We start from the raw sequence: 21,304 nt of genomic DNA, 5'->3' as shown, positions 1-21,304 counted from the left end.
CCACAAGAAGGAAAGAGGATAAAAAGAAAGCAAAGCATATATCACAAGAAGAGAAACAGCAGCAATAGATAAAAACAAAAGACAAAGTTGGTATCAAATCAGAAATAAAAGCAAATATCCATCCCACATGTTGTATGTGCTGTGAGATGGGAAATAGAAATCAAGCAAGATGTATGAGCAATGATAAAGCGCAACCTGATAGACACCGGAATATGCATGCGTCACCCATATGTACAGTACAGAAAGAATTAATGAAAAAAAAAAAGTCGACAGAGTGAAAGTTGAAGTCCGTATGGTGGGTTCACCTTATAATTCGTCTTCTTCCTCTCCCGGGAGAAGAATCTCATGGCCTGAGCCTTCGTAGACGAAGATGGCAGCAACACATCCGAAGACGGAAACCAGGGCAATCAGCCACCAGGCGAATCCGACCATACCAACTTCCAAGCCGTATCCGTACCAAGCACCGGAGAAGATAGGACCAATGGTTCGGAAGGCGGAGGAAACGGACTGGCCAATACCGTGAATGGTTCCTAGAACGGACGGGTGAGGAGAGCAGTTGTTCAAGAGGATGATCGAAGTCGGAAGGGTGAATGTACGGGCTGTGACCTGCAGGAAGAGGACGACAATGATAGAGAACCAGACCCAAGGGCCATTGGCCTGTCCGGGAGGAGGCGTAGACGACGGCGCGAGAGCGATGTACGGAGCAAAGGCGTACGCCAGCGGGAAAAGCGAAAGGAAATACTGGTAGCTTTTGGCGGTGCCCAGACGGCCGTTGATCGAGGGATAAATGGTGAACTGGAGAAGCATGCCAATCACACCCAAGATGGCAGTAGCGAAACCAACACTTTGCGGCAACATACCCAGACCTCCGGTGAAAGTGAAAGGCAGGTTCTGAGCGGGACTAGTGGGGTCGTTGACATCGTATCGAGGGGTGGAGAGGAAAAGCAACCAGAGGTTGTTAAAGGCACTGTCATCTGTTAGCGGCTATTACCATTTGGAGGTAAAGACTAAACATACCCCATCTGAAAGTCGAAAAAGCACTGAGCCAACAGTGTGCACAAAACGTTCTTTGTCCAGATCTTGGTAAAAGACAAAGTACGGGGACCGCTGCGCATGGGCTTGGCCTTTTCTTCCAGCTCGAAGCTCTCGGTGGTGTCCATTCGTCGGCCAAGCAAGGGACCCTGTTCTTCGTAGTCGTTGAAGGGAAGTTTCGAATATAGCGGAGATGAAGATGGAACGACAGTCTTGGCCAGACGGGTGAAGAGCTTCATCGCATAGGCGCCAGGACCTGGCTTACCCTTGCAAGCTTCCAAAGTCTATAACGATTAGCGAGTATTCCCTGCGATTTAAGAAAGCGTGACATACCTCTTCAAGACCGAAGAAGACGCAGACAGCGCAGAAAGTAAGGAAAAAGGCGTTGGCCAGCATAGGCAAAGCATAGGGATACCTCATAAGCCATTGCACGCCAGACTCGCCTCCAAAGGAAGAATTGGAACCGAACAATGCCGGGTAACTCGCGACAGGGTCAGAGAGCATACCACCCATAACTGCAACCTAGTTAGCCAACATACAAAACCAAAACACCACAAAAAGCAATAACTCACCAGGCCCAAACAAAGACGCCACATTAAACCCAATCGGCAGAATCAAAAACGCCCTCGAATGATACTTCTTCTCTTTAACATTCTCCGCAATCATGGTCCGGATAATCCCCACCGTCCCGTTAATAGCACCGCCAAACGAACGCCAGAACACGGCCTGCGCGAACGACGTCGAAAAGGCAACACCCAAACACGAAGCAGACGTCCCCAGCAAACCGACCAGCAGGACGAACCTCCGCCCACCCCATTCGGCATCCGCCACGCGGCCCCAGGGAATCGCCGTCGCGAACTGAGCGGCCGTAAAAGCACCCTGCAAGATACCCGCCTGAGTCGCAACGTCCGAGTTGGACAGGCCGGGATCAAACGACTTGAGTTGGTAGAACATGTACGCCTGCAGGGAAGCGATCTGCAAGAAATCAAAGACACGACAGAGACCCAGCAGACCCAGCTGCTGTTTTCGGGGCAGCGACATCCAAGTGACGGGGGCCGGACGAGCAGGGACCGAGGAAACGGGTGGTTGTTGTGATTGTTGAACGGGGTGTTGTTGTAGAGTAGTAATTTGAGGCTGGCTTTGAGAGCGACTGCGGGCATGGCCTCGCCAGTCCATCGAGGTGTTCTTCAACGCCATGTTGGAGTCGGCGTCGTCGAGGCTGTCGTCTTCGTTATCGCTGTCTACAGGGCCACCGGGACCCTCGGAGACGCTGGCGAGGGAAATGTTGGATTCGCGACGACGACGTTGAGGTTGTGCAGAGTCGGAGGGCTCGCCGCCTTGATCGTAACCGGTCGACCAAGAAGTAGCCCGCGTGTGGCGGGCATTCCGGTCCTTTTTAACGGAGATTTTGGCTGAGAGATTGGCGCTACCTGGGGGTTGTGACGCAGGCATCGAGGGCGGAGTCGGAGAAGGTGGAGGAGAAGGCGAGATAGAGAAAGAAGAAGTGTGGTTGGTGGTTGACACAGTCAGACGCGCTACGTCAATTCGGGCGTAAGAGAATAAAAATAAAATAACAATAAAAATAGGCAAAAAGAAAGGATAAAACGAAGGAACGAAGAAAAAAAAAAGAAGAGGCACAAGAGAGGAAGAAAAAAAGAGACCAATCCAAGGGTCCGCCAGAGTGAACCTAAGGTAAGTCCATCTCCATCTCCATGTGTCCAACACACTGAGCACAGTCAATACTCCAGATAAAATACAGGGGTGGGATGATCGTTTTCTCTCTCTGACACTTAACTTGCCCTCATCTCCTCCCACTGGTCAATCAACCCATCCACTCTGTCAGCGTAATCTATCCGTACTGCCCTCGTCACAAATACCGATCGGCAGCCGCCATCACTGCTTGCGACGCCCGCCCCACCCAGCCGCGGCCCCTGACTCGCCGCTTTAGCCAAGCCCCATAGATCTTGGCATCGGCAGCCACGATGGAGTCTGTTCCTCCCTGTGACGTATGCTTTTCCCGCTGTTTCTATGTATGGTTAACCCACGTTTCTGGCTGGAAACTAACCATAAAATACAGTACACCGACAGCCGTGTATCAGCCGTATCAGCCGTAACCAGGGCAGCTGTTAGTCTGTGTCAGGTGTGTTTTCTAAATATTGGGACATGTTCGTTTATCTGCACAAACTGTTTCATCTGTGCTCCAGGTAGACTAAGGTAGTAGCAATGATGGGCAGTCTCAGGGCAGAAGATGGAAACCTCTCCGATGGAAATAGGAAACAGGGAAAAAAGAGACCACGTTGGCTGAAGTGGAGGGGAAGGGAGAAAAAATATCGCATTATCGATTCTGAGTATTTGATTTTGATGTCCTGATGATCATGCTTTGACCTCCGTTGATTTCGGCGCGTACAGAGAACTGCATCTCAGGATTTTGGTATTGCTGGAACCGACGTGTAATTTATGTAAAATACCCTTCTCCGATTTGGGTCATTAAACCCGATGTATACCAGCAACGTGGCTATGCTCTATCAATTAATAACTATCTACAGTATACAGAATACAGAATGAATTATGACTATCGATCATGTTGGTGCCGTTCCGCCAACGGAAAATAATGCGGTGGTTCCTCGTCTTCATCCTCCACCCATCGTCGCCAATGCCACCATGACAGTCTCGCCGACCTGTCTATCGGCTTGCGCTCCTCCATCTCATCCAGTGTATCGGTCGACGAGTGCTCTTTGACCCGTGTCAGAGGATGCTTTGGCTGTCGGAACAAGCGGTACATGAGATATACCCCAAGAGCCAAGATAATGCCCCCCAATGCGACGATCCCCCATTCCGCATTATCTGATCCGGTTAGTTAGCATGTGTCAACGGGCACGGTTGGAAGAAAAGCTTACCATATAGAATTTGGATATAGTCGATCTCTTTTTCCTTCTCCTTTGCCTTCTCCTTCTCTTCCTCTTCTTTTAATTGCGATTGCTTCCCGTCGTAGTGATTCTCGGGATGTTCGGGGTCCACCCAGGGCACGGTATTGATGCCCATGGGGGGGATAATTGGTCTCTGCACGGGAGCTTCAGGCTGCATGTGGAAATCTCCAGGGATTCCGTATCCGACTGGATTTCTGCAGTCTTCTTCCTGGCAGAAGCCCTGCAGTTCTGGCGATGGTACAAAGGTGAATTTGTTCCGCGACTTGCTGAGGACCTTGCCTGTTCCGTCTACCGCTTCCGCATGGCCCCAGGGGTAATAGTTGACGTTGGTGTAGACGGTCTCGAATCCGATCTTCTCGACTTCGTCGAGGAGGGTATAGGGTCCTGTGATGTTCATGGCACCGTAGAATCGCCAGTACTTGACGCGCGTTGCGCCGTTCCAGCTGACATAAAAGGTCGTTGGGGAAAAGGTCGCGGTTGATTTCGAATATGTCCACAAGGCCGGTAAATCTGTTGGATTACCCTCCCATTCAAACTTTTGTGCTCGGTAGTTCATGATCTGAGATTTGGTCACGTAGCCCCAGAACAGTAGATTACCTGCCTCGTCATGCTCCGACACATATGGATTGTTGCCCCAGCCCATGAACACATTGCGATTCGGCAGCATCTGCATATTTCCCTGACTCGCGCTGAGAACACTCTTGCCTGGCGGTATATAATCCCGAAGCTGTGTGGCCGTCTTGACTCGATGGTCGATGAGGATGATCATCCCGGATGAATAAGTATGGGTATGGTTGAAACCATTGTCGCCATTGTTATACAACGACAACAGGGTATGAGTCGAGTTCTCAAACAGCCACCGCGCATCGTGCTGCTGCGAGAAACTAAAATTGATATTCTTGAACGTCGGACGCGCCCCATGCAACTTCCACAGCACCGACCCATTCTTGCCCGAGATCTTGTAGATCGCACACGTATGCCGAGACGAAATCAGATAGTCCCCGTCCGCATTCTTATCAATCGAATTGATATGGAAGTAATCCCACGGCGAGCGCGGTTCCAGCCCATTCCCCGACGTATCCGTAGAATCGGGCAGCGTATAACTATCAGACGGGTCGACATGGTCCAGCGACCTCCATTCAAACAGAACCTCGTTCGTCTCCACATCCACTTCCTGGAAGATACTCTCCATCAACCACCCCACCCCGGACTTGATATTCCACGCACTCATGTCAAACTGCCGCTGCTGGTAAACGGTCATCAGGGCCGTCTTGCCGTCGTTGATGAGCAGGAACTCGTGCATGTCGCCGGCCGCCATTCCGCCACCCGCCTGCACAGAGCGCACAATGCGGTACTCGTTATCCATAATAATTCCATGACCCCTGCAGTATCCCTTTTGCTGAGTCCCTTGGAAGAAACAAAGGTGGTCTTTTCCTTTATACTGGCATACGTGCATCCCGTGGGAATTGCCGGGGCCCGCGACTCCCCATCCACTCCATACTAGATTCTATATCAATCAGCCGGGTTCATTCCAATCGAAAAGAAGAAGGAATCCTAAATCCTACCCCTCGAGTATCATATATATACGGGCCCGAATTGGCAGCTTCATACGGGCCGACGAAGATATAGCCGGGGCTGAGACGTTCGGGGATGCTGAGCTCCAAAGTGAAGACCGGGGGGTACAGATCGGGTCTCTAGAGAATGGTTAGAGCTGACAAAGCAGAGCGTGAGAAAGAATAGAGTCATACCGATTTAAATTGAGAAGTAACCTCACCAACTTCCTCACCAAGAGCAAGCACATGGGTGAGGCATAGGACAAAAAGCAACAGGCAAGATGTCATGCGGGAGAGGATCGTCGCCGAAGCCGACGACGAAGAAACGGAAGTCAAGAAAATCATGGATGCTTTACATCACTAACCAAGAAAGAATAAGTATAACCAGAGTAAGTATAAGCAGGACAGTATCCAAACGAAAGAAATGCAAGAAGAAAGAAAAGAAAAAAGAACAACAATGGACGACTGCGACTTGCGCAGGATGAAGCTAATATGACGGTAAGGAGAGAAGGATTGCGAAGAGGCGATGATCAGCAAACACCAGGGGTGGGTGGAAGATGAAGAAGAACAGATCCGCCAACTCTACCATACATAGTACACTCTAATCTCTCTTATGCCTATTTCTCTCCTCTTCTCCTCTTTCTTCTTTCTTTTCTTTTCTTTTTCTTTTTGCTCTACTTCTTAGGCTGCTGCTCTAGTATTCTCCTGGTTACGACGCAGTCGCAGGCTAATTATCCAGTCCTGTATTGGTTTCGGTGGACCAGATGGAGAAAATAATTGGAAACAAAGGCTGCTCGCAACGCTGATTGGTTCCCAGGCATGTCATGCGGGTCCTAAAAAAGCATCGACGATGAAGAATTCCAATAATTGAATAAAGTATACAAGTAAAAATATCCATATGCATATAATACGTATCTGTATAAGATTAAAATATTCCAAAGATAAGCTCACAAGACAATCAAAGAGCAAAAAAGAACAACCAGATCTCCAGACTTGGTGGCTGAAGATTGGCGGGTAGTTAGACCACAACCAAGCTTCGTAATGTTGGGTCCGTGTGACTGTGGAGGGGGAGTTGACACTCTTTAGCTTCACTTTTAATGGTCTGGACTGTGGCTGAGAAGACTTCTTGTATACGTATACCTGCCAATATCAGCACATTACTCGTGGGTGTCTCGGCCCCAGCTACGGAAAACTACGACGACAGTCGACGACGACGGACCAGGATTAAGATAGATAGATATAATCATGCAGACTGAGCCACCCAGTAGTGCTTTGTAGAAGATAACTCCGAGCCGGGTATTGCGGTTACATACAATACACACGCCACGTCACGGTAAACTAACAGGTAAACTAAACAGCGACACCCGATTCAGTCGGCTGGGGCTTTCCACTCAAACCCAGTTATGTAGAGTTACCATGGAAGGTTCGATACTTGAAATGATCCTTATCTAAATTGGGATTCGATTCATAGAATAGAATTCATTATTAGTGCAAGTGTAAAGTGTGCAATACATAATATGGAGGATATCTTTCCCACCAGCCACTCTGAAGAAACCTCGTTACATAGAGTTTGGGATCATCGTTTGTCGATCAAGTGCAAGCAGGAATCAGGATTAAGGGGATTTTAAAGGAGATTTCTCCTTTTCTTTCTAGGAGAATAGGAGAATAATCTGTAGACCTGTCAAGAATAGAATTAGAAATAATAATAGAAATAAATAATAAATGTAATCAACATGCATGATTATGCCCGTCACAGCCACGAAATCCTTGGCTAATCTGGGCTTTTCCTTAGCGAATCGCCCCGTCTGCATCATGGCGCACGCCCAGACATTGGCAGGGCTGAGACATCAATGCACATTATCTGAGACATGGAGAACAAATGTCAAATGTTCAGAAAGTATAGAGACGGAAAAATATGATCTATATCTGCATCTGATTCATGTATGTTCATTTCATTCCTCATTTGCGCCTGGGCGCTTTCGGATGTTATACAGTCTGTAAAATAACAAGACCCAATATTTCCCAAGAAATAGTAATAAAAACTGTGCTCCACAAACTTCAAACCAACCAACAGCCAGAGATATTTTTTGTTGCTGCCAAGAATGGAACCGACATTCAGGAAATCCAGCAAATATGAATAATAGCCAACCATAAACACGAAAGAAAAATTATACAGGCCTTGGCTCTGCATGCTGGGAATCAATTAAAGAAAAAAAAAAAAAATAGTAAGAAAGAAGAAGAGGAATCTTCAGTCGCGCCAGCGCCCTGAAGAATCGTGCCTGGGTCATATGCCTTAGCGGACGAAGCGCTTGAAGACCATGGTTGCGGCAAATCCGGTAGCCAGGAGAGCTCCTCCCATGGTAAAGGCTTGCAGGGCAGCATTCATCATCTGGTGCTTGTTGCGAGTGCTGCAGCGCTTGAAAAAGTCGGCCATGTCATTTCCACGAGGGAAAGGAGTGTCGGGGACCTCCTCGTCCAGGAACTCGCACAGCGGGCCCCAGCCGTCACCGATCTGGTATTCGAGCAGTCTCTCAGGAGGCACCAGGCTGCGGACCTCCTCAACGTGGTCGAGGTAGACCTGCTTGCCCTTGTTGGGGAAGTCGCCGCGGAAGAAGGTGTCGAAGAACTTCTTCAACATGGGGTAGTACATGCCGGCAGCCCAGCTGAAGTTGGAAACGAAGCTGTGCTCGGGGTCCGAGACTCGCCAGAAGACGGTCTTCATCACGGATGCGTGCCACGAGTCGACATCACGAGTAGACAGGATAACCTTGGCGTTGGGGTATGCCTCGATCAGCTCCTTAGCAAAAGCACAAGCGGGCCAGTCGCAAACAGCCTGAACCGTAGTCAGTTATAAACCATCTAGATAGTATAATCTAGGATCTCTTACCTGGCAGTCACCCAACAGCTGGTCCCATTCCTTACGGCCAAACTCTCCCACACCGTCGTATTTGGCCTTCAAAGCATCGTGCCACATGAGGCAGTCCGGAGGGTTCTCAACACTGGCAACCATCATGTGGTAGCATCTCAGGTATCCCAATCGTTCAAGAGCAATACGAAGGGCTATTCAGTCGACCGTTAGTCCAGCTCCTAATCCAGTCTGCATAGCATAGAACATACAGGCAGTTCCCGTTCTTCCCACACCCAGAGCAAGCACCTTCATAGGCACTGTACGGTGGCACTTTCGCTTGTCGATACAAGTATCACTGGTAAAGACATCGGTCATAGGCTGAGGAGCCAAGTTATCCGAGTGAATCAACGACATGATGATATGGAGTAATGATTATTGTATGGTATTATAGTGGAGTGATAACGAAGGATAGGTAGAGAGAAAGAGAGAACGTTGAGTACAGAAAGAAAGAAAGAACAGGCACGACAACGGAAGATAGATATAGATATAAGAAGGGGAAGAAAAGACGGAGAAAGTGGACTAAAGAAGGAATCCAAGACGAGCAGATCGATAAATAAATTCCAGAATCAGAACGAGATGGAGACAACCTAAGATAAGTGCGTACGAGTGAGTGAAAGGGTCTCCATGGATCCATCCAGCGCTATAACCTAATTACTTAACCGTACGGAGTAAGTAGCAGGAGTCAGTCGATGGAGAAGTACGTACTAGGCGGTGGCAACCCGCATTGGATGTTTTTTTTCTGTATGTAATTATTTTTAATATTTTATTTTTCTATTTTATTTCTATTTATTATTATTTATTCTATTCGGCGAATATCCGCCCACGTTCTGTTAGTAGTGTAATCCTGTAGGAACTGACTGTACCTGTTCCCAGGACGTCACAGGCTGACGCACCCGAGCAACGATAGTCAGGGGGAACAAGCGAAGCGGACGAAATGACCGCCCACTGCCAGAGGAGATGCCAAGACTCGCGGTCTGCAAAGACAGCGATCGGCCGCGTAGGCACAAGCAGCAAAAGCAGCAGCGGAAGCCATGGAAGGCATGGAACGTCCAGTCCTTCTCCAGCCTGGAGAAACGAGCCGTGCGAGGCCGGGCGCTGATTGGCTGCGGGTGGCGGAGACGACGCGTACAAGAGCATCATATTTATTCTCTCTTGAAACTCATCCCCACTGAGCTCTGTATTTCGCTTGGGTTAATATGTGTATCGTGTGTGTGTTTTGATAAGGTGCATATCCCGGAAGTAACAGTGTTGAGTGTCTGTCCCCCACCTTCTGGTGCTGCCGTTGTGGTGTTTGAGAATAATGATCTTGGATCTGATCATCAGAAAGTCTGTCCTGTTTGGGTATCTCCATCAATCAATCTGGAAGTATTCAAATCATAAGGTCAATAGAAAAAGAAAAAGTAAATAAATGAAAAAGTAAATAGACATCCATCCCTGGAACACCACTCAGGAGGTACTGTACAGTAGTAATCTCAGGGGCTGGAATTGCAGCATCGACCGTGGTACTCCGTGTACTTCCATTGATCATGTCTGTGTGGCAAAACGGGCCAATTCTGCCCACTTCCAAGTTTTGTCTCCCCCCAAGAGTCCAACACTCTCCCAGGGCTCCGCTCCCGCCAATGACCACGGCCTCTCCCTACAAGACTTGGCCTTGCCAATGTGCCAAGAGTCCCACACAAAGGATCAATAATCTTCTCTTTCCCCCAACGGTGGCCGGGGTGGGGGGTGATCGTCTTCGCTTCAACCTCGTTTTTTGCTCAGTCTGGTAACTGTGCTGTCGTTGATCAACAGTGGGTGTGTCTGCCAGGTACTCGGTGGCTGGTGCAGCCGTAGGGCGACGAGACGGCAGGTAATGACAGGGCGTAGTACAGCAACCGTTCTCGAAATTCTCGCAATCTCCATGATGATCATCAATTTCAAGGCCCGTCTCGTCTCGTTTCCCTTCCCTGCTATGCAGGTTATCCGAAACTGAAGACCTTTTTTGTGACTTTGTTCGAAAAAGAAAACGGCGCATCTCCGTTCCTGGTATGGAACTTGAAGATCTTCAATGTATTCGGTGAGGACACAAGGCCCTCCTTGTATTTAGTATTGACATGTGTAAACTGGTGAGATGATAGTCATGATATGCATTATGCTATCTTCATCGTTGAGATTTCCTCACTTGAAACGGGTCTGGAATTGGAGTAAGTGGTCTGAGAGATAAGCAGTTTCATCTTTGATAGCAGTTTGTTGTTGGTGATACTCTGTGTGTATGGGAAGATATCTGGGTTTGTCAGAGCACAAACATGCATCAAACATGTAAATAAAATGTAGAATAAAAAGATAGCATTGCTGGAATCCTCAGAGAGCAAAAAGTCGAAAAGAATCCAGCAGGGAGCGACTCGTTCTGTTTAAATGTATATTGCCAAGATAATCACGATCATTTTCGCAATCGCTGACCTTGATCACCTCACCTCAACTATGTCCGCTTTGAGTCCACCCATCCCACCCCATGAATGTGAACAAAGTGAGACATTCCTGGAAACTATGCCTTACGATCTGGTTCTTATTTGAGCTTAAATGAATGTTGGCCTGTTCGTGTTGGGGTCCAGTTGGATACGACTGACCATGTCTTGTCCCACCTCCGGCAGTCGTTTCGGTTGTTGTTCGCCCAATCCGGATAGCTAGAGACAAGGGAAAAGTGGCATCTGAATGCCATGACGCATCTCCTGACGTACTTCCAAGACTCCAATGGAGCTTCTATATATTAATGATCTGGATTAAATACAGCCATCTCTAGGCAGAATAACAGATGGTAAGATGGTAAGATCCTAAAGCGCCCCCATACCGTATGACGTACATACAGTGATATAAATAATGATATCAAATCATATCGCAAACCCCATAACTCCATGCAATGACAGTGTAACTCGGATGCAAAACCCTTGGCAAGAGAAGTTCAAATAATCCCAAGCCCATATGCGAAACAATCCATCTGTTTGCTTGTCTCTCACTCCAACTTGTCCAAATGCTCCAACCGTGTAAGCACGACCTGTTTGCTGGTTTCCTCAATCTCGCCCGCGAGGAACACTTCGTCTAATATAGCGTAGACCTGGACGGAAAGACCGTGTCAGCATATTTTCCCAATGTGTCACTGTTTGATGTCGTCTGTTCCCAGTTCCCAAGACAGTCCAACGTAGACCCCTCCCCCTGAAATCGCAACCAAACGCACCTTGTAGAAATTGAACACCAAGTCCAGCTCGCACACATTCCCGAAGAATTGATCCAGCACCTCGACGAAGAAATGTATAGCCTCCAAATACGCTAACTCATTATCGTTTGCATCCACGCAGACGCAGAAGAATAGCCCGGCATATCTCCGATACACAATCTTCGTACTCCGTTTAAACTCGACAAAGTTCGACTGGTATTTCTGATCTCTCGGCGCGACAAGGCGGTGGACCTGAGCCATAAACAATCGTTAACGGGTTGGACGTCATGAGGGGTTGGTGTTGGTTATCACGAGACAACACGAACCTCGCCTTTGAGCTTTATTTTCTCCTCATCCTGCACATGAACGATTAGCTAATGAACAATTGCAGCAGTAGGGTCTCTTTGTATACGCACACTGTAAGGGGAATACCATTTCGCCAGGCGCGTCTTGCCCCTGTCCGTCCATTAGCGATCGTCGAACAATTCAAGAAATAACCGTCAAGGAACTCCAAACGCACTGGCGATTCTGAACAATGATAAATGAAAGAACCATCCCGCCCAAAATAATCCCAGCGAGTTTTTTGCAAATCCGGAAACGTGGCGTCGACTCTCGTGGTATCTGCAGCTTTCAACGGTTCGACTGGGGTGCTTCTCCGCGACAGCCCGCTATCTCGACTCCATAGTCTATACTGCCATGATTTACCGCCCTCTTACGGTGTCTTTGATGGCACACCGACTTAAGTGTTGTGGACAACGAGGAATGCTACGATTGTGGATGAATGGTATTGTTTGGATTAAGTTTGATATTAGATCCGAAATATAGTAGCTATAGTACTTGTTGCAAGGAGTGTAACAGATATTATTGAGTATGGATACAACTGTTGTGAGATAAATAATCAAATAGCGTAAGATTCGTGAGATGGAAATAAGAGGGAAAAACAAATCCTGTGAATCACAATCGTGTACGTGAGTTTTCTAGGGATTAGAGTCGGGTTGTGCGATGGCACGATCGCACTTGCAAGAGACAGGTTATCACGCAGTAGTAGTATTGCTCCTCTTGCCAAAAAGTCTGGTCAATTTTCCAGGGAATCGGGTCTAGATGATCGTTTAGCTATCGCAATCAACGACAAATTGTCAAGCAGCAGTCTTACCGATTGTTTCTCTGGAACCGTCGTTGGCTGTGGTTGTTCCTCGATGCTACTAGCATCTTCCTCATCCTCGTATTCCATGCTCTCGTCATCGTCCTCCTCGTCCGTCTCTGGAAAATATCTCTCTGGATCCCCATTGTAAACAACCCACCAGCCTATCTTCTCGCCAGGAGCCAATTCATCCCGCAGTCCCTCCAACGCTTCTGTCGTCGCAGAGGGTAGCCCCGGATCCTTCACAAGATCTTCAAGATTCCAACTGAGACCAGCCCCGGGGGCACCGGGATCGGGGATTGTAATCACTTTAGCAGCGACATAGGCAAAAGGCTGGCTGACAGCGGTGTTGCTGGTGGTATCCTCGGGGTCGTACGCCTCGATAAGCTGCAGGTCTGGAAGATTGGGCATGAGATTCGGCTTGCCGCGTTTCAACGAGTCGAGAATCAAGCGAGACGTGAGCGGCTGCTGGAGATACTCGGCCGTAGCATCTTCCAGATTATGGAGAACGACATAAACTCGAATGCCGGTGAAGCCAGCGCGTGGCCACCGGAAACCGTGGAGCACGTAAACAGGCATTGCGATACGATACGAAGGGTGGCGAAATGCGGAAACGATGAACCGATTGCGTTTGATGTGCCCTTGAGGTTTAGCTGAAGAAGCGAAGGTGCAATAGCCCTGATGACTTGGTGCGCACTTTCATGTTATCTAGGAGACAACACAAGGCCCATGATGTTCCACGGTTGGGCATGCGGAATTGAAGCGTGTGCTACCTTGCATGATGTTCGTTTTCTCCTGTCATTTTATTCCACCAAGGCAACGCTAAATCGAACTCGTCAGATCGAAAAGCGACTTAGATAGCACTTTGTGCATAATTAGTCACTCGTGAAACAGATGACCCTCAATAACGCCTTTTGTGTCGAATTTTTGCTTTTTCTCAAAACTTATTTTGAAATTCAATGCAGAGAAATGCCTGTAGAGACATGGGGTGCTCTGAAGGCTTGAGATTTTATGGACGACCGGGGAAGTCAATTCTGTGGAGCCAGTGTAACTAGCGATTATATATACGTGGATGAAGACACAATGATCAGAACTTTTCTTCGTTTTATCATAAATATTGGCATGAAATGCTATATGCACATTTTGTACTCATAGAAGCAAGGGGTCTTGTGCTTATGAGCTGGCCCCGTAACCTTTTGCCCACTGGGCATCAAAAGTTGCTGTGTCCACCGCAAACTGTCTAATGTAGTCTCTCTCCAAGTCGTGCGTCTTTCTTCCAAGCAGCACCAGACTGTGGAGCGGTGGTCCCATATCCACGTCTGTCAGTTCCTTCAAGGTTCCTGCAACCAATTTCTGATCGGCAGCTCCAACTCTTGCAGCTCCAACGGCAAGGCTGTCGGGTCCGAAGGCACCCTCCTTTCGCTCCTCCTCGGTCTCCAGCATCTGACTGGCACACTGTGCGACCGTCATGTATCTTGGGGGCTCGTAGATCATCCGGCCTCTTGCTAGGTTTTCCCACGATGGCTCCTTGACCTTGATATCCACAAGCACCAATGTATGGAGGCCCAGCTGCACGTTTTCCTTAACTCGGTCGTAGTAGGACGATGGTTTCCAGTTTTCAGTGAAGAATACCATGCTCACAGTCTGTCCGAAGTTGTAAAGCTGCAGACCCGTGCAACCAATACCGGACATGATCGATGCGTTTGGAATGACCCTGGACTCGATGCCCAACTCGCGGGCTCGAAGGACTAAATCGGTGTGGGTGGTGGCGCTGGAATGGTATGAGAATCATGATCGAAGGTCCGAGAGAGAATATCACCTACCCAAATGGATCGCCAACCACTAGGAAGGCCACATCGGTCTTGTCGGCTCCTGCGAGGATATCATCGCTGCCGCTTTCGACTAGTTCTCTGTCTGCTACGATAACAGGACGTCCATAGAAAGCTTCCTACTGATGAACCATCACATCTGTTAGCCCAAGATATCCAGAAACATCAGCGCAAGAGAGGAATAAATCTAGGCAGCAGAACGGAATTCCATTTTGGATACACTCACTAGCTTCTCTTTATCCACAAGTAGAATACTGGTGTATGCCTCAAGGTAGACTCTTTCCGCCTTTTTGACAATCTCCAGACCCTTGACAGTAATGTCAGTTTCGTCGGCCAAGCCGAGTCCCACGAGGTACAACATTGTGACCCTTTTGCGACAATCTGTATATCAATTGAAGTTGCGTAGATGCCGCCAAAAAGTTCCTTCATCACCCCGCCAAACGCGGCGGCGGAGGACCGGAGCTGGAGAAACCTGGGATCCGAACATGTGATCGCCAAAGCATCTCCCTTGGACTTGCGACATGCTCTCTATTAGATGCAGTGAACCTGCGATTTCTCCAAAGCAGAGACTTCTTTGAGCTCTGAGCTCTGCTTTACTGAAGATATCATTTCTGTGAATCATGCTTGGTATCTCTTCTTGATTTCACAAAAATGGCGAGCGATCGTACCCCAAAGTACCGGCAGGAGATCCAGCAGGTAAGCTTTATCTATCATTTTATACCAGTGTCTGGTACAATCTGGTACAATTGGAAAATCATGCGAATTCTTTGCCTTTTTTTAAATTATCATCATCGATTTGCTTGTTCTCTTTATGTTGTTTTGGTTGTTTGGCGTGTTATGCGCTTTATACTGGTTTGCGACATGATGTTTTATGGCATAAATGGGGGAGGTCTCTCATCGACAAATATTATTCTCAGATTGCTTCTTCTGCTGGCCTGAAATGATATTGAAACTGTTGCTCTTGAATATTTGTGTCTTCCCACAGCACCAGTCTGTTTATGTCCTTCACTTGCCCCTCCCCTCTACCACCTACCTGTCCACGCCCTTTTCCCTGTTGATACACTAGATTATTCCGTTTCCTTTATGGCTTGATCAATACTATATCCTGAAATGTCGATGCAACCTGAGCGACGAGGCGCAAGTGGGCGGCTGGTCTCTGAGGAATCGGAGTTTGAGCAGTCTTTTCCAAACTCGCTTGACGCATCTTCAGAGAGTACAATCTCAGAAGGCCCAGCTTCCCCAAACCCGCAGCAGACGAGGACTTTGACTTCTCAGGATGAAAGTGTTGATCAGGCTTCAGCGATTGAAACTCTGCAAATGTTTCGAATCACACTTACTCACCTCTTGCACCAGATGATGTTCGTCTCTGGAGAGACTGCCGAGCCATCCATCGAAACTACCAGCTTGATTGAGGAAATCGTGCGCCAGCAGGTTATCGAAATTGTTGTACCCCTAAGTTCCCGCGATTTTGTACTTCCAATAGGCTGACTTGACACAGCTTACTCGAAGCACAGCACTAGCTACCCGACGAGGTGTTCGCTCTATTTCAACTGATGATCTCATCTTTCTGATCCGTCATGACAAGGCCAAAGTTTCACGTCTCAAGACATTCCTTTCTTGGAAAGATGTCCGCAAGAACGTCAAAGACTCAGACGACAAAGGCGGCGGCGATGCGGCTGATTTTGCAGGCGCGGATGATCCGATTGCTGGTGGTGTTGCAGGACCCCAAGATGTTGCAGCAAAACCAAAAAACAAGAGAGCCAAGGTCGGTCTTGCTTGGGATGTGAATAGCTTTTACTCGGTTCAGGTCCCTGAAAGAGACGACGAGGAGGACGAGGAAGAAGAAGAACAGAACTATGCCACCCTCCAGCGTCTCGCAGCTGCCGATGAGCGGACGAAGCATATGACCAAGGAGGAATACGTGTTTTGGTCTGAATGTCGCCAGGCATCGTTCACCTACCGCAAAAGCAAGCGTTTCCGAGAGTGGGCTGGGTTTGGTATAGTGACGGAATCGAAGCCCAATGACGATATCGTTGATATTCTTGGATTCCTCACTTTTGAAATCGTCCAGACTCTGACCGAGGAGGCTCTCAAGGTCAAGGAACGGGAGGAACGGGAAAAGAACCGCCGCGGAGGCACCGAAAATGGAACCGGCGAACACATGAAGAAGCGCAAGAGGGAGACTGGACTGTTTGACCCTCCCGAGGAAGGGCGCACTCCCGTGGAGCCGAAGCACATTCGTGAGGCGTATCGCAAACTGCAGGCGACTCCCAACAAGAACATTGCAATGCTCCTTCACAACGGACGCCTTCCCCCGCGCACTCCTCTGAGGCTGGTAGGTCTATGCCGATCCCAATCATCCGGTCTTCTACTAATGTGTTTTCTAGATTTGATTCGGGCGTTGGTCTGGCATCCTGTTGACCGCTACCACTTTTTCGGTGAAATTTTGGGTCTTCGGCGCTTGGCTTTGTTTCTTTAGAGCAAAAGGAGTTTGGATGATATTCACAGATACCCATGGAATGGATGAACGTACGATATCGAATTGATTCTATCAGCAGAGATGATTACCCGTTTTACTATTCCTCTGCTTTTTATGTGTACAAATACATGGTTACCAACATTGGGCTGTTAATAAATGTTTTTCATATTCAATATCCCGGAATGATTAACTTGTAGGTCTTCCTAATGTGTCATTAGAGTATAGCTATACAAATTACCACGGAATTTGGTTTAACACCCTAGATTCGTGAACTCATTAACCCCATTGCAAGATGCACTGTATGGTCATTTTAGGCCTTGTGTGTTCGACGCCCTTGAACAAGTCAGCACAATCAACCAACATCACGAAAAGAAATAAAGACTCACATTCAGCCAACTCCTCCTGAGACAACTCCCGAATACTGTTCACCAACGGCACATTGCCCTGAGCCGCACTCTTGACCGTTTCCACAGCCCTCCCAAACACACCCTGTCGCACAACATCATAAGTCACCAACTTGGACTCAAGCCTAATCACTCCTATCCGGGGGTCTGTTGGTCCACCGTCATGCACGCCGTCACCCAGATCTCCAAGCCAAGTCTTCAACATGGGAGTATAGTATTTCCTGACGGTCTCTTGGTCTGCGACGATGGAGGCAGTGCCGGAGATAGACGCCCACGCGCCGGTGATGGGGTCGAGGAAGGACATGTTTGTTTCTTGGGGGTGGATGGTCAAGTCCATCGTTTTTCCGGAGAAGAGGTTTGTGTGGAAAATGAGGTCGATGCCGCCGTTTTCCTGGTATCGTCAGTTAGACTAGATATTGGGGCCTCATCGTTCTTGGAGATTGTGTATACCTTATCTGCCAGTGCCATGCATCGTGAAACCAGGTCGTCACCAGAGGATGACTTGGTTGTCAACATGCCAAGTTTGATATCTGAGATGAGTTTGGACAGGTCCTCGACTTTCTTTGGCAGAGGCGGATCCTCGACACTCTTGGATCTGTATGGATCGACGGGCTGGTTTCCCACGCTGGTGTTGATTGTAGCGGACATTTTGTATATTGTTGATTTGAAGAGAAGATGCTCAAGATATTGATATCAGAATAGAATATTGATGATCGATATATGAAATGTAGTACTATTCGTAAATCCAGACAAAAGCTGCAATAAATACCCAACCAACAAATCTCCAAATCATATGAAAACACTCCAAAACTGGGAACAGACAATACAAGTTTCAATGGTTTCTAACTATGATGTGAAGCAGCACGTCAAGTCTGGCGTAGCTGTGACGTCAAACGGCGATATCAACCAGATTTCCGCAATCATCGACATCGAAATTCATTGGTATGTAAGATATGTACTAGAACTATTTATTATGATTGATGTCATTCAATTCTATTCAGTTTAATGATGTTTGGTTTTAAAATAGAAGTTATGATGTAGTAGTCGATATATATTTCCCATTGGAGTTGTGAAAAGGGACTGTAAATCAGAAATATTAAGCAGCCAGCGTTTTACGCATGCCATCTTAATCTATGCTTACACAAAGAATCCAATGCCACCCAAAGAATCATGAGAATGCTTTAGATGTAGCCTTTGGGTTCTGCTTGATAACAGCCTGAGACATTGCTTGAGTTGACGTTACATCCACCGACAGCCAACTCAAGGGATTCATCCACAATCAAGAATGTTCTTTTTTTGCCTCTTGATGTATTCAATGAATTTCCGTACAATATTGGTGAGAGATTTCCTCGAAGCAGCATTTTTCCACAAGAGATAAAAAAAAAATCACTCCTATGCAATGTACCCGTGGGAGGAGAGACCCTACCGAGGCGGTATTCTTTCTAGGTCGGTTGTAACTGCCAAATATAGACAGAAGTGAGCTAACGACTGCACTTTTCACAGGTGGTTTTCGTATTTCCAGGCGAAGGATATACTGTTTGGAAGTATAGGAGTATAGATGTGTTTGGAATGAAGTCAACCTGAGACGACTGTTTTATGACCCATCTGATAGTATCCTTGGAATCGGTTTTCGCTGAGCAGAAGCCTGTAGGAGTTCAGAAAGAGCCCAAATTATAGATAATCTAAAGATCCCCCCAAGTCGGATTATCTTCTCACCTTGTAGAAAGACTCCACACCAAGCTAATGGAGAGGAAAATAAGCCCGATAATGAAGACTGCAAAACAGAAGGCCAGTCAGAGCAGCAAAGTAAACTGTCTCACTCAAACGAACCTTCATATCCCAGGTTCCTCGCCAGTGCTATCCGACCCTGTCTCTTCAACCAAGTCGGCACCATATCCCTCTGACAGGTTCTTCCCTCGACGACCAAACAGCCGCCAGCGACTCGTCGACACTCAGCATGTCGTCGCCTTCGTTCCATGATCCCTCGAACCCTTTCGTTGCAGAACGACTCGTCAGTTCGGAAAGAACACTTTTCCATCGGACATTCCAACTTTCGTTCGAAACGTTCCACCAGCCAGTCGACCTTGAGATGAACTCCTGTGTAGACAAAGCAGAAGAAATGCCGGCAAGTGTGTTTGAGAGCTAGGGCATCGGGATAGGAGAGATACGAGGCGATATGAATATGCAGTTCTGTGGGCAAGCCCATGAGAGTATGCCTGCGGTCCATCATGAATCAAGAATCAACGATGTGGATGAAAGAATCGAGAAAGATGAATATATTTCTTGAGCCTCAGATCTAGGGCTCGAGAAACCCGCAATTATTTAAGACAGTATCCCAAGGATAGCAAGAAAATTGTTGCCTGAGACATTTGAGACAAGCTCCAAGCCAACATGACCATCGTAGAATGAAGCCAGATGTCAGATAGTCATTTCAAGGGATATTATTTCCAGAGGATTGTTGCCTATCCGGATACGAGGACGAAGTCCGTGATCGACATTGTACAGCTTCGATGACGGAAACGGTTAAAGAAACCCTTCCAGAGCGAATTCGACAAGCATGATGTAACCAGACCAGGTAGGAAAGACACAAAACGGGATGAAACTGATCCGGAAGAATCGATAAGGATAGCAGACAATTTGTTGATCGTGAGATGAAGCTGTCGCCTTTGAGGCCACCGCACGGACCAACTGCTTCTCTCCCTCTCCGCCACTCTTTCGCATCACATTATCTTCAACAAAACATCTTCAACTACCCAACCTGGTTGAGTCAACCAAAATATACCCTTGAACTTCACCCTACCTTATATCTATTACCCAGATTTACTATTTAATCACCTTCGCCAGACACATCCACGCCTACCCTCATCATGTCCAACAAACAAACCGCCGCCCCGGCCTCCGACACATCCTTCCGCAAAACCTGGGACAAAGAAGAATACGCCAAAAAAGCCGCCGACGATGAAGCCAAGCGCAAAGAGGAATCAAAGGCCCGCTATGAGGCAAAGCTTCTAGGCAAGAAATGGCACGCGCCAGTAGACTACGGCAGTCTTGATGCGACCACGAATCGATCACAGCGGCTCGATGTTGCGTCCATGGTGGGCAAGACCACCATCGTGCCCTCGGGATCGGCAGTGGGAAAGCGAGGTCGGGGTGCTGGATTCTACTGTTCCGACTGCGATCTTACTTTCAAGGATAACTTGCAGTTGGTGGAGCATTTGAATAGCAAACAGCATTTGATTGCTACCGGGCAGAGCGGAGAGGTTGTACGTGCCACTGTCGAAGACGTGCGTTTGCGACTGCGGATGCTGGCTCATCAGAAGCGAGTCAGAGAGGCAGAAGATAAACGTGTGTGGCAGCTGGATCTGGGCACAAGGCTAAAGGAAAGAGAAGAACAGGAGGCCAAAGAAAGGGAGGAGAAGAGGAGAAAGAGGAACGAAAAGCGGCGCAAGGGTGGAGAGAACGGCATCAAGCAGGAGGAAGACAGCTGGGAAGGACGACTGGGTATCATCGCATAAAAAGGGCGTTTTTGGATTTTTTCTTTACTTGTATCAACAAAGGCAGGCTGGTGGAATACGGAAAGGTGCTTTCATCAAAAAAACAAGAGGCACAGTATATACCCATGGCGTTTGATTTCTACCGGTACGTTTTGAATGAGTTGCCTCGAGGCTCAGAATGGGAGATGGCGTTCATATACCGCAATGACATTTGACCATAAAATTGCTTCCAAATATTGTACCAACGAATACCAAAATAGATGATTATACATAAAACGCCAATCCCCGTTTCCTTTCCATTCCGTCCTGCTAATTAAAAACCAAATCCCTGTAATAATCAATCAATC

At 47.8% G+C, this 21,304-nt stretch overlaps 11 protein-coding genes across 11 annotated transcripts; 3 read left to right on the top strand and 8 right to left on the bottom strand.

Annotated features, from left to right (window-relative positions):
* Positions 1–306: 306 nt before the first annotated feature.
* Positions 307–2,484, bottom strand: ASPWEDRAFT_110761 (putative MFS transporter; the record flags this gene model as incomplete). The annotated part of the gene is made up of 4 exons (XM_040828205.1): positions 307–967; positions 1,018–1,316; positions 1,366–1,547; positions 1,605–2,484. The coding sequence occupies 4 exons, from the start codon at positions 2,482–2,484 to the stop codon at positions 307–309; spliced, it is 2,022 nt and encodes a 673-aa protein (XP_040688764.1).
* An 898-nt stretch (positions 2,485–3,382) lies between these two features.
* On the bottom strand, positions 3,383–6,047 carry ASPWEDRAFT_40230 (arylsulfotransferase family protein). Its single transcript, XM_040835276.1, has 4 exons — positions 5,708–6,047; positions 5,525–5,653; positions 3,930–5,466; positions 3,383–3,876 (listed from the first exon to the last, which is right to left on the bottom strand). Exons 1-4 carry the CDS (start codon positions 5,798–5,800, stop codon positions 3,605–3,607), a joined length of 2,031 nt encoding a protein of 676 aa, XP_040688763.1. The 5' UTR covers positions 5,801–6,047; the 3' UTR covers positions 3,383–3,604.
* A 1,371-nt stretch (positions 6,048–7,418) lies between these two features.
* ASPWEDRAFT_59532 (sulfotransferase family protein) lies at positions 7,419–9,067 on the bottom strand. The gene is made up of 3 exons (XM_040838459.1): positions 8,630–9,067; positions 8,400–8,572; positions 7,419–8,345 (listed from the first exon to the last, which is right to left on the bottom strand). The coding sequence occupies exons 1-3, from the start codon at positions 8,772–8,774 to the stop codon at positions 7,806–7,808; spliced, it is 858 nt and encodes a 285-aa protein (XP_040688762.1). The 5' UTR covers positions 8,775–9,067; the 3' UTR covers positions 7,419–7,805.
* Positions 9,068–9,156: 89 nt separating this feature from the next.
* ASPWEDRAFT_491033 (uncharacterized protein) lies at positions 9,157–9,939 on the top strand. Its single transcript, XM_040837212.1, has one exon. It carries the CDS (start codon positions 9,378–9,380, stop codon positions 9,798–9,800), a length of 423 nt encoding a protein of 140 aa, XP_040688761.1. The 5' UTR covers positions 9,157–9,377; the 3' UTR covers positions 9,801–9,939.
* Positions 9,940–11,074: 1,135 nt separating this feature from the next.
* Positions 11,075–12,245, bottom strand: ASPWEDRAFT_40226 (AP-2 complex subunit sigma). Its single transcript, XM_040835275.1, has 5 exons — positions 12,131–12,245; positions 12,027–12,066; positions 11,937–11,966; positions 11,632–11,862; positions 11,075–11,511 (listed from the first exon to the last, which is right to left on the bottom strand). Exons 1-5 carry the CDS (start codon positions 12,163–12,165, stop codon positions 11,410–11,412), a joined length of 438 nt encoding a protein of 145 aa, XP_040688760.1. The 5' UTR covers positions 12,166–12,245; the 3' UTR covers positions 11,075–11,409.
* Positions 12,246–12,495: 250 nt separating this feature from the next.
* ASPWEDRAFT_40225 (uncharacterized protein) lies at positions 12,496–13,528 on the bottom strand. Its single transcript, XM_040835274.1, has 2 exons — positions 12,764–13,528; positions 12,496–12,707 (listed from the first exon to the last, which is right to left on the bottom strand). Exons 1-2 carry the CDS (start codon positions 13,328–13,330, stop codon positions 12,645–12,647), a joined length of 630 nt encoding a protein of 209 aa, XP_040688759.1. The 5' UTR covers positions 13,331–13,528; the 3' UTR covers positions 12,496–12,644.
* A 309-nt stretch (positions 13,529–13,837) lies between these two features.
* dph5 (diphthine synthase) lies at positions 13,838–14,941 on the bottom strand (the record flags this gene model as incomplete). Its single annotated transcript, XM_040835273.1, has 3 exons — positions 13,838–14,522; positions 14,575–14,699; positions 14,807–14,941. The coding sequence occupies 3 exons, from the start codon at positions 14,939–14,941 to the stop codon at positions 13,925–13,927; spliced, it is 858 nt and encodes a 285-aa protein (XP_040688758.1). The 3' UTR covers positions 13,838–13,924.
* Positions 14,942–15,122: 181 nt separating this feature from the next.
* ASPWEDRAFT_40221 (transcriptional regulator SPT3) lies at positions 15,123–17,241 on the top strand. Its single transcript, XM_040835272.1, has 4 exons — positions 15,123–15,276; positions 15,934–16,023; positions 16,079–16,915; positions 16,968–17,241. The coding sequence occupies exons 1-4, from the start codon at positions 15,232–15,234 to the stop codon at positions 16,971–16,973; spliced, it is 978 nt and encodes a 325-aa protein (XP_040688757.1). The 5' UTR covers positions 15,123–15,231; the 3' UTR covers positions 16,974–17,241.
* ASPWEDRAFT_40219 (blue light-inducible protein Bli-3) lies at positions 17,145–18,246 on the bottom strand. The gene is made up of 3 exons (XM_040835271.1): positions 17,914–18,246; positions 17,446–17,854; positions 17,145–17,392 (listed from the first exon to the last, which is right to left on the bottom strand). Exons 1-3 carry the CDS (start codon positions 18,109–18,111, stop codon positions 17,370–17,372), a joined length of 630 nt encoding a protein of 209 aa, XP_040688756.1. The 5' UTR covers positions 18,112–18,246; the 3' UTR covers positions 17,145–17,369.
* Positions 18,247–19,085: 839 nt separating this feature from the next.
* Positions 19,086–20,086, bottom strand: ASPWEDRAFT_40217 (uncharacterized protein). The gene is made up of 2 exons (XM_040835270.1): positions 19,180–20,086; positions 19,086–19,108 (listed from the first exon to the last, which is right to left on the bottom strand). The coding sequence occupies exon 1, from the start codon at positions 19,688–19,690 to the stop codon at positions 19,280–19,282; it is 411 nt and encodes a 136-aa protein (XP_040688755.1). The 5' UTR covers positions 19,691–20,086; the 3' UTR covers positions 19,086–19,108; positions 19,180–19,279.
* Positions 19,878–21,085, top strand: ASPWEDRAFT_490880 (U4/U6-U5 snRNP complex subunit SNU23). Its single transcript, XM_040837210.1, has 2 exons — positions 19,878–20,038; positions 20,308–21,085. The coding sequence occupies exon 2, from the start codon at positions 20,331–20,333 to the stop codon at positions 20,976–20,978; it is 648 nt and encodes a 215-aa protein (XP_040688754.1). The 5' UTR covers positions 19,878–20,038; positions 20,308–20,330; the 3' UTR covers positions 20,979–21,085.
* The last annotated feature ends 219 nt before the right edge of the window (positions 21,086–21,304 follow it).

Source organism: Aspergillus wentii (genome assembly GCF_001890725.1).
Source record: "Aspergillus wentii DTO 134E9 unplaced genomic scaffold ASPWEscaffold_4, whole genome shotgun sequence".
In the NCBI taxonomy this organism is placed as follows: Eukaryota; Fungi; Ascomycota; class Eurotiomycetes; order Eurotiales; family Aspergillaceae; genus Aspergillus; species Aspergillus wentii.
The sequence above is the reverse complement of the archived record's forward strand: the minus strand, read 5'-3'. Positions and strand labels throughout refer to the sequence as shown.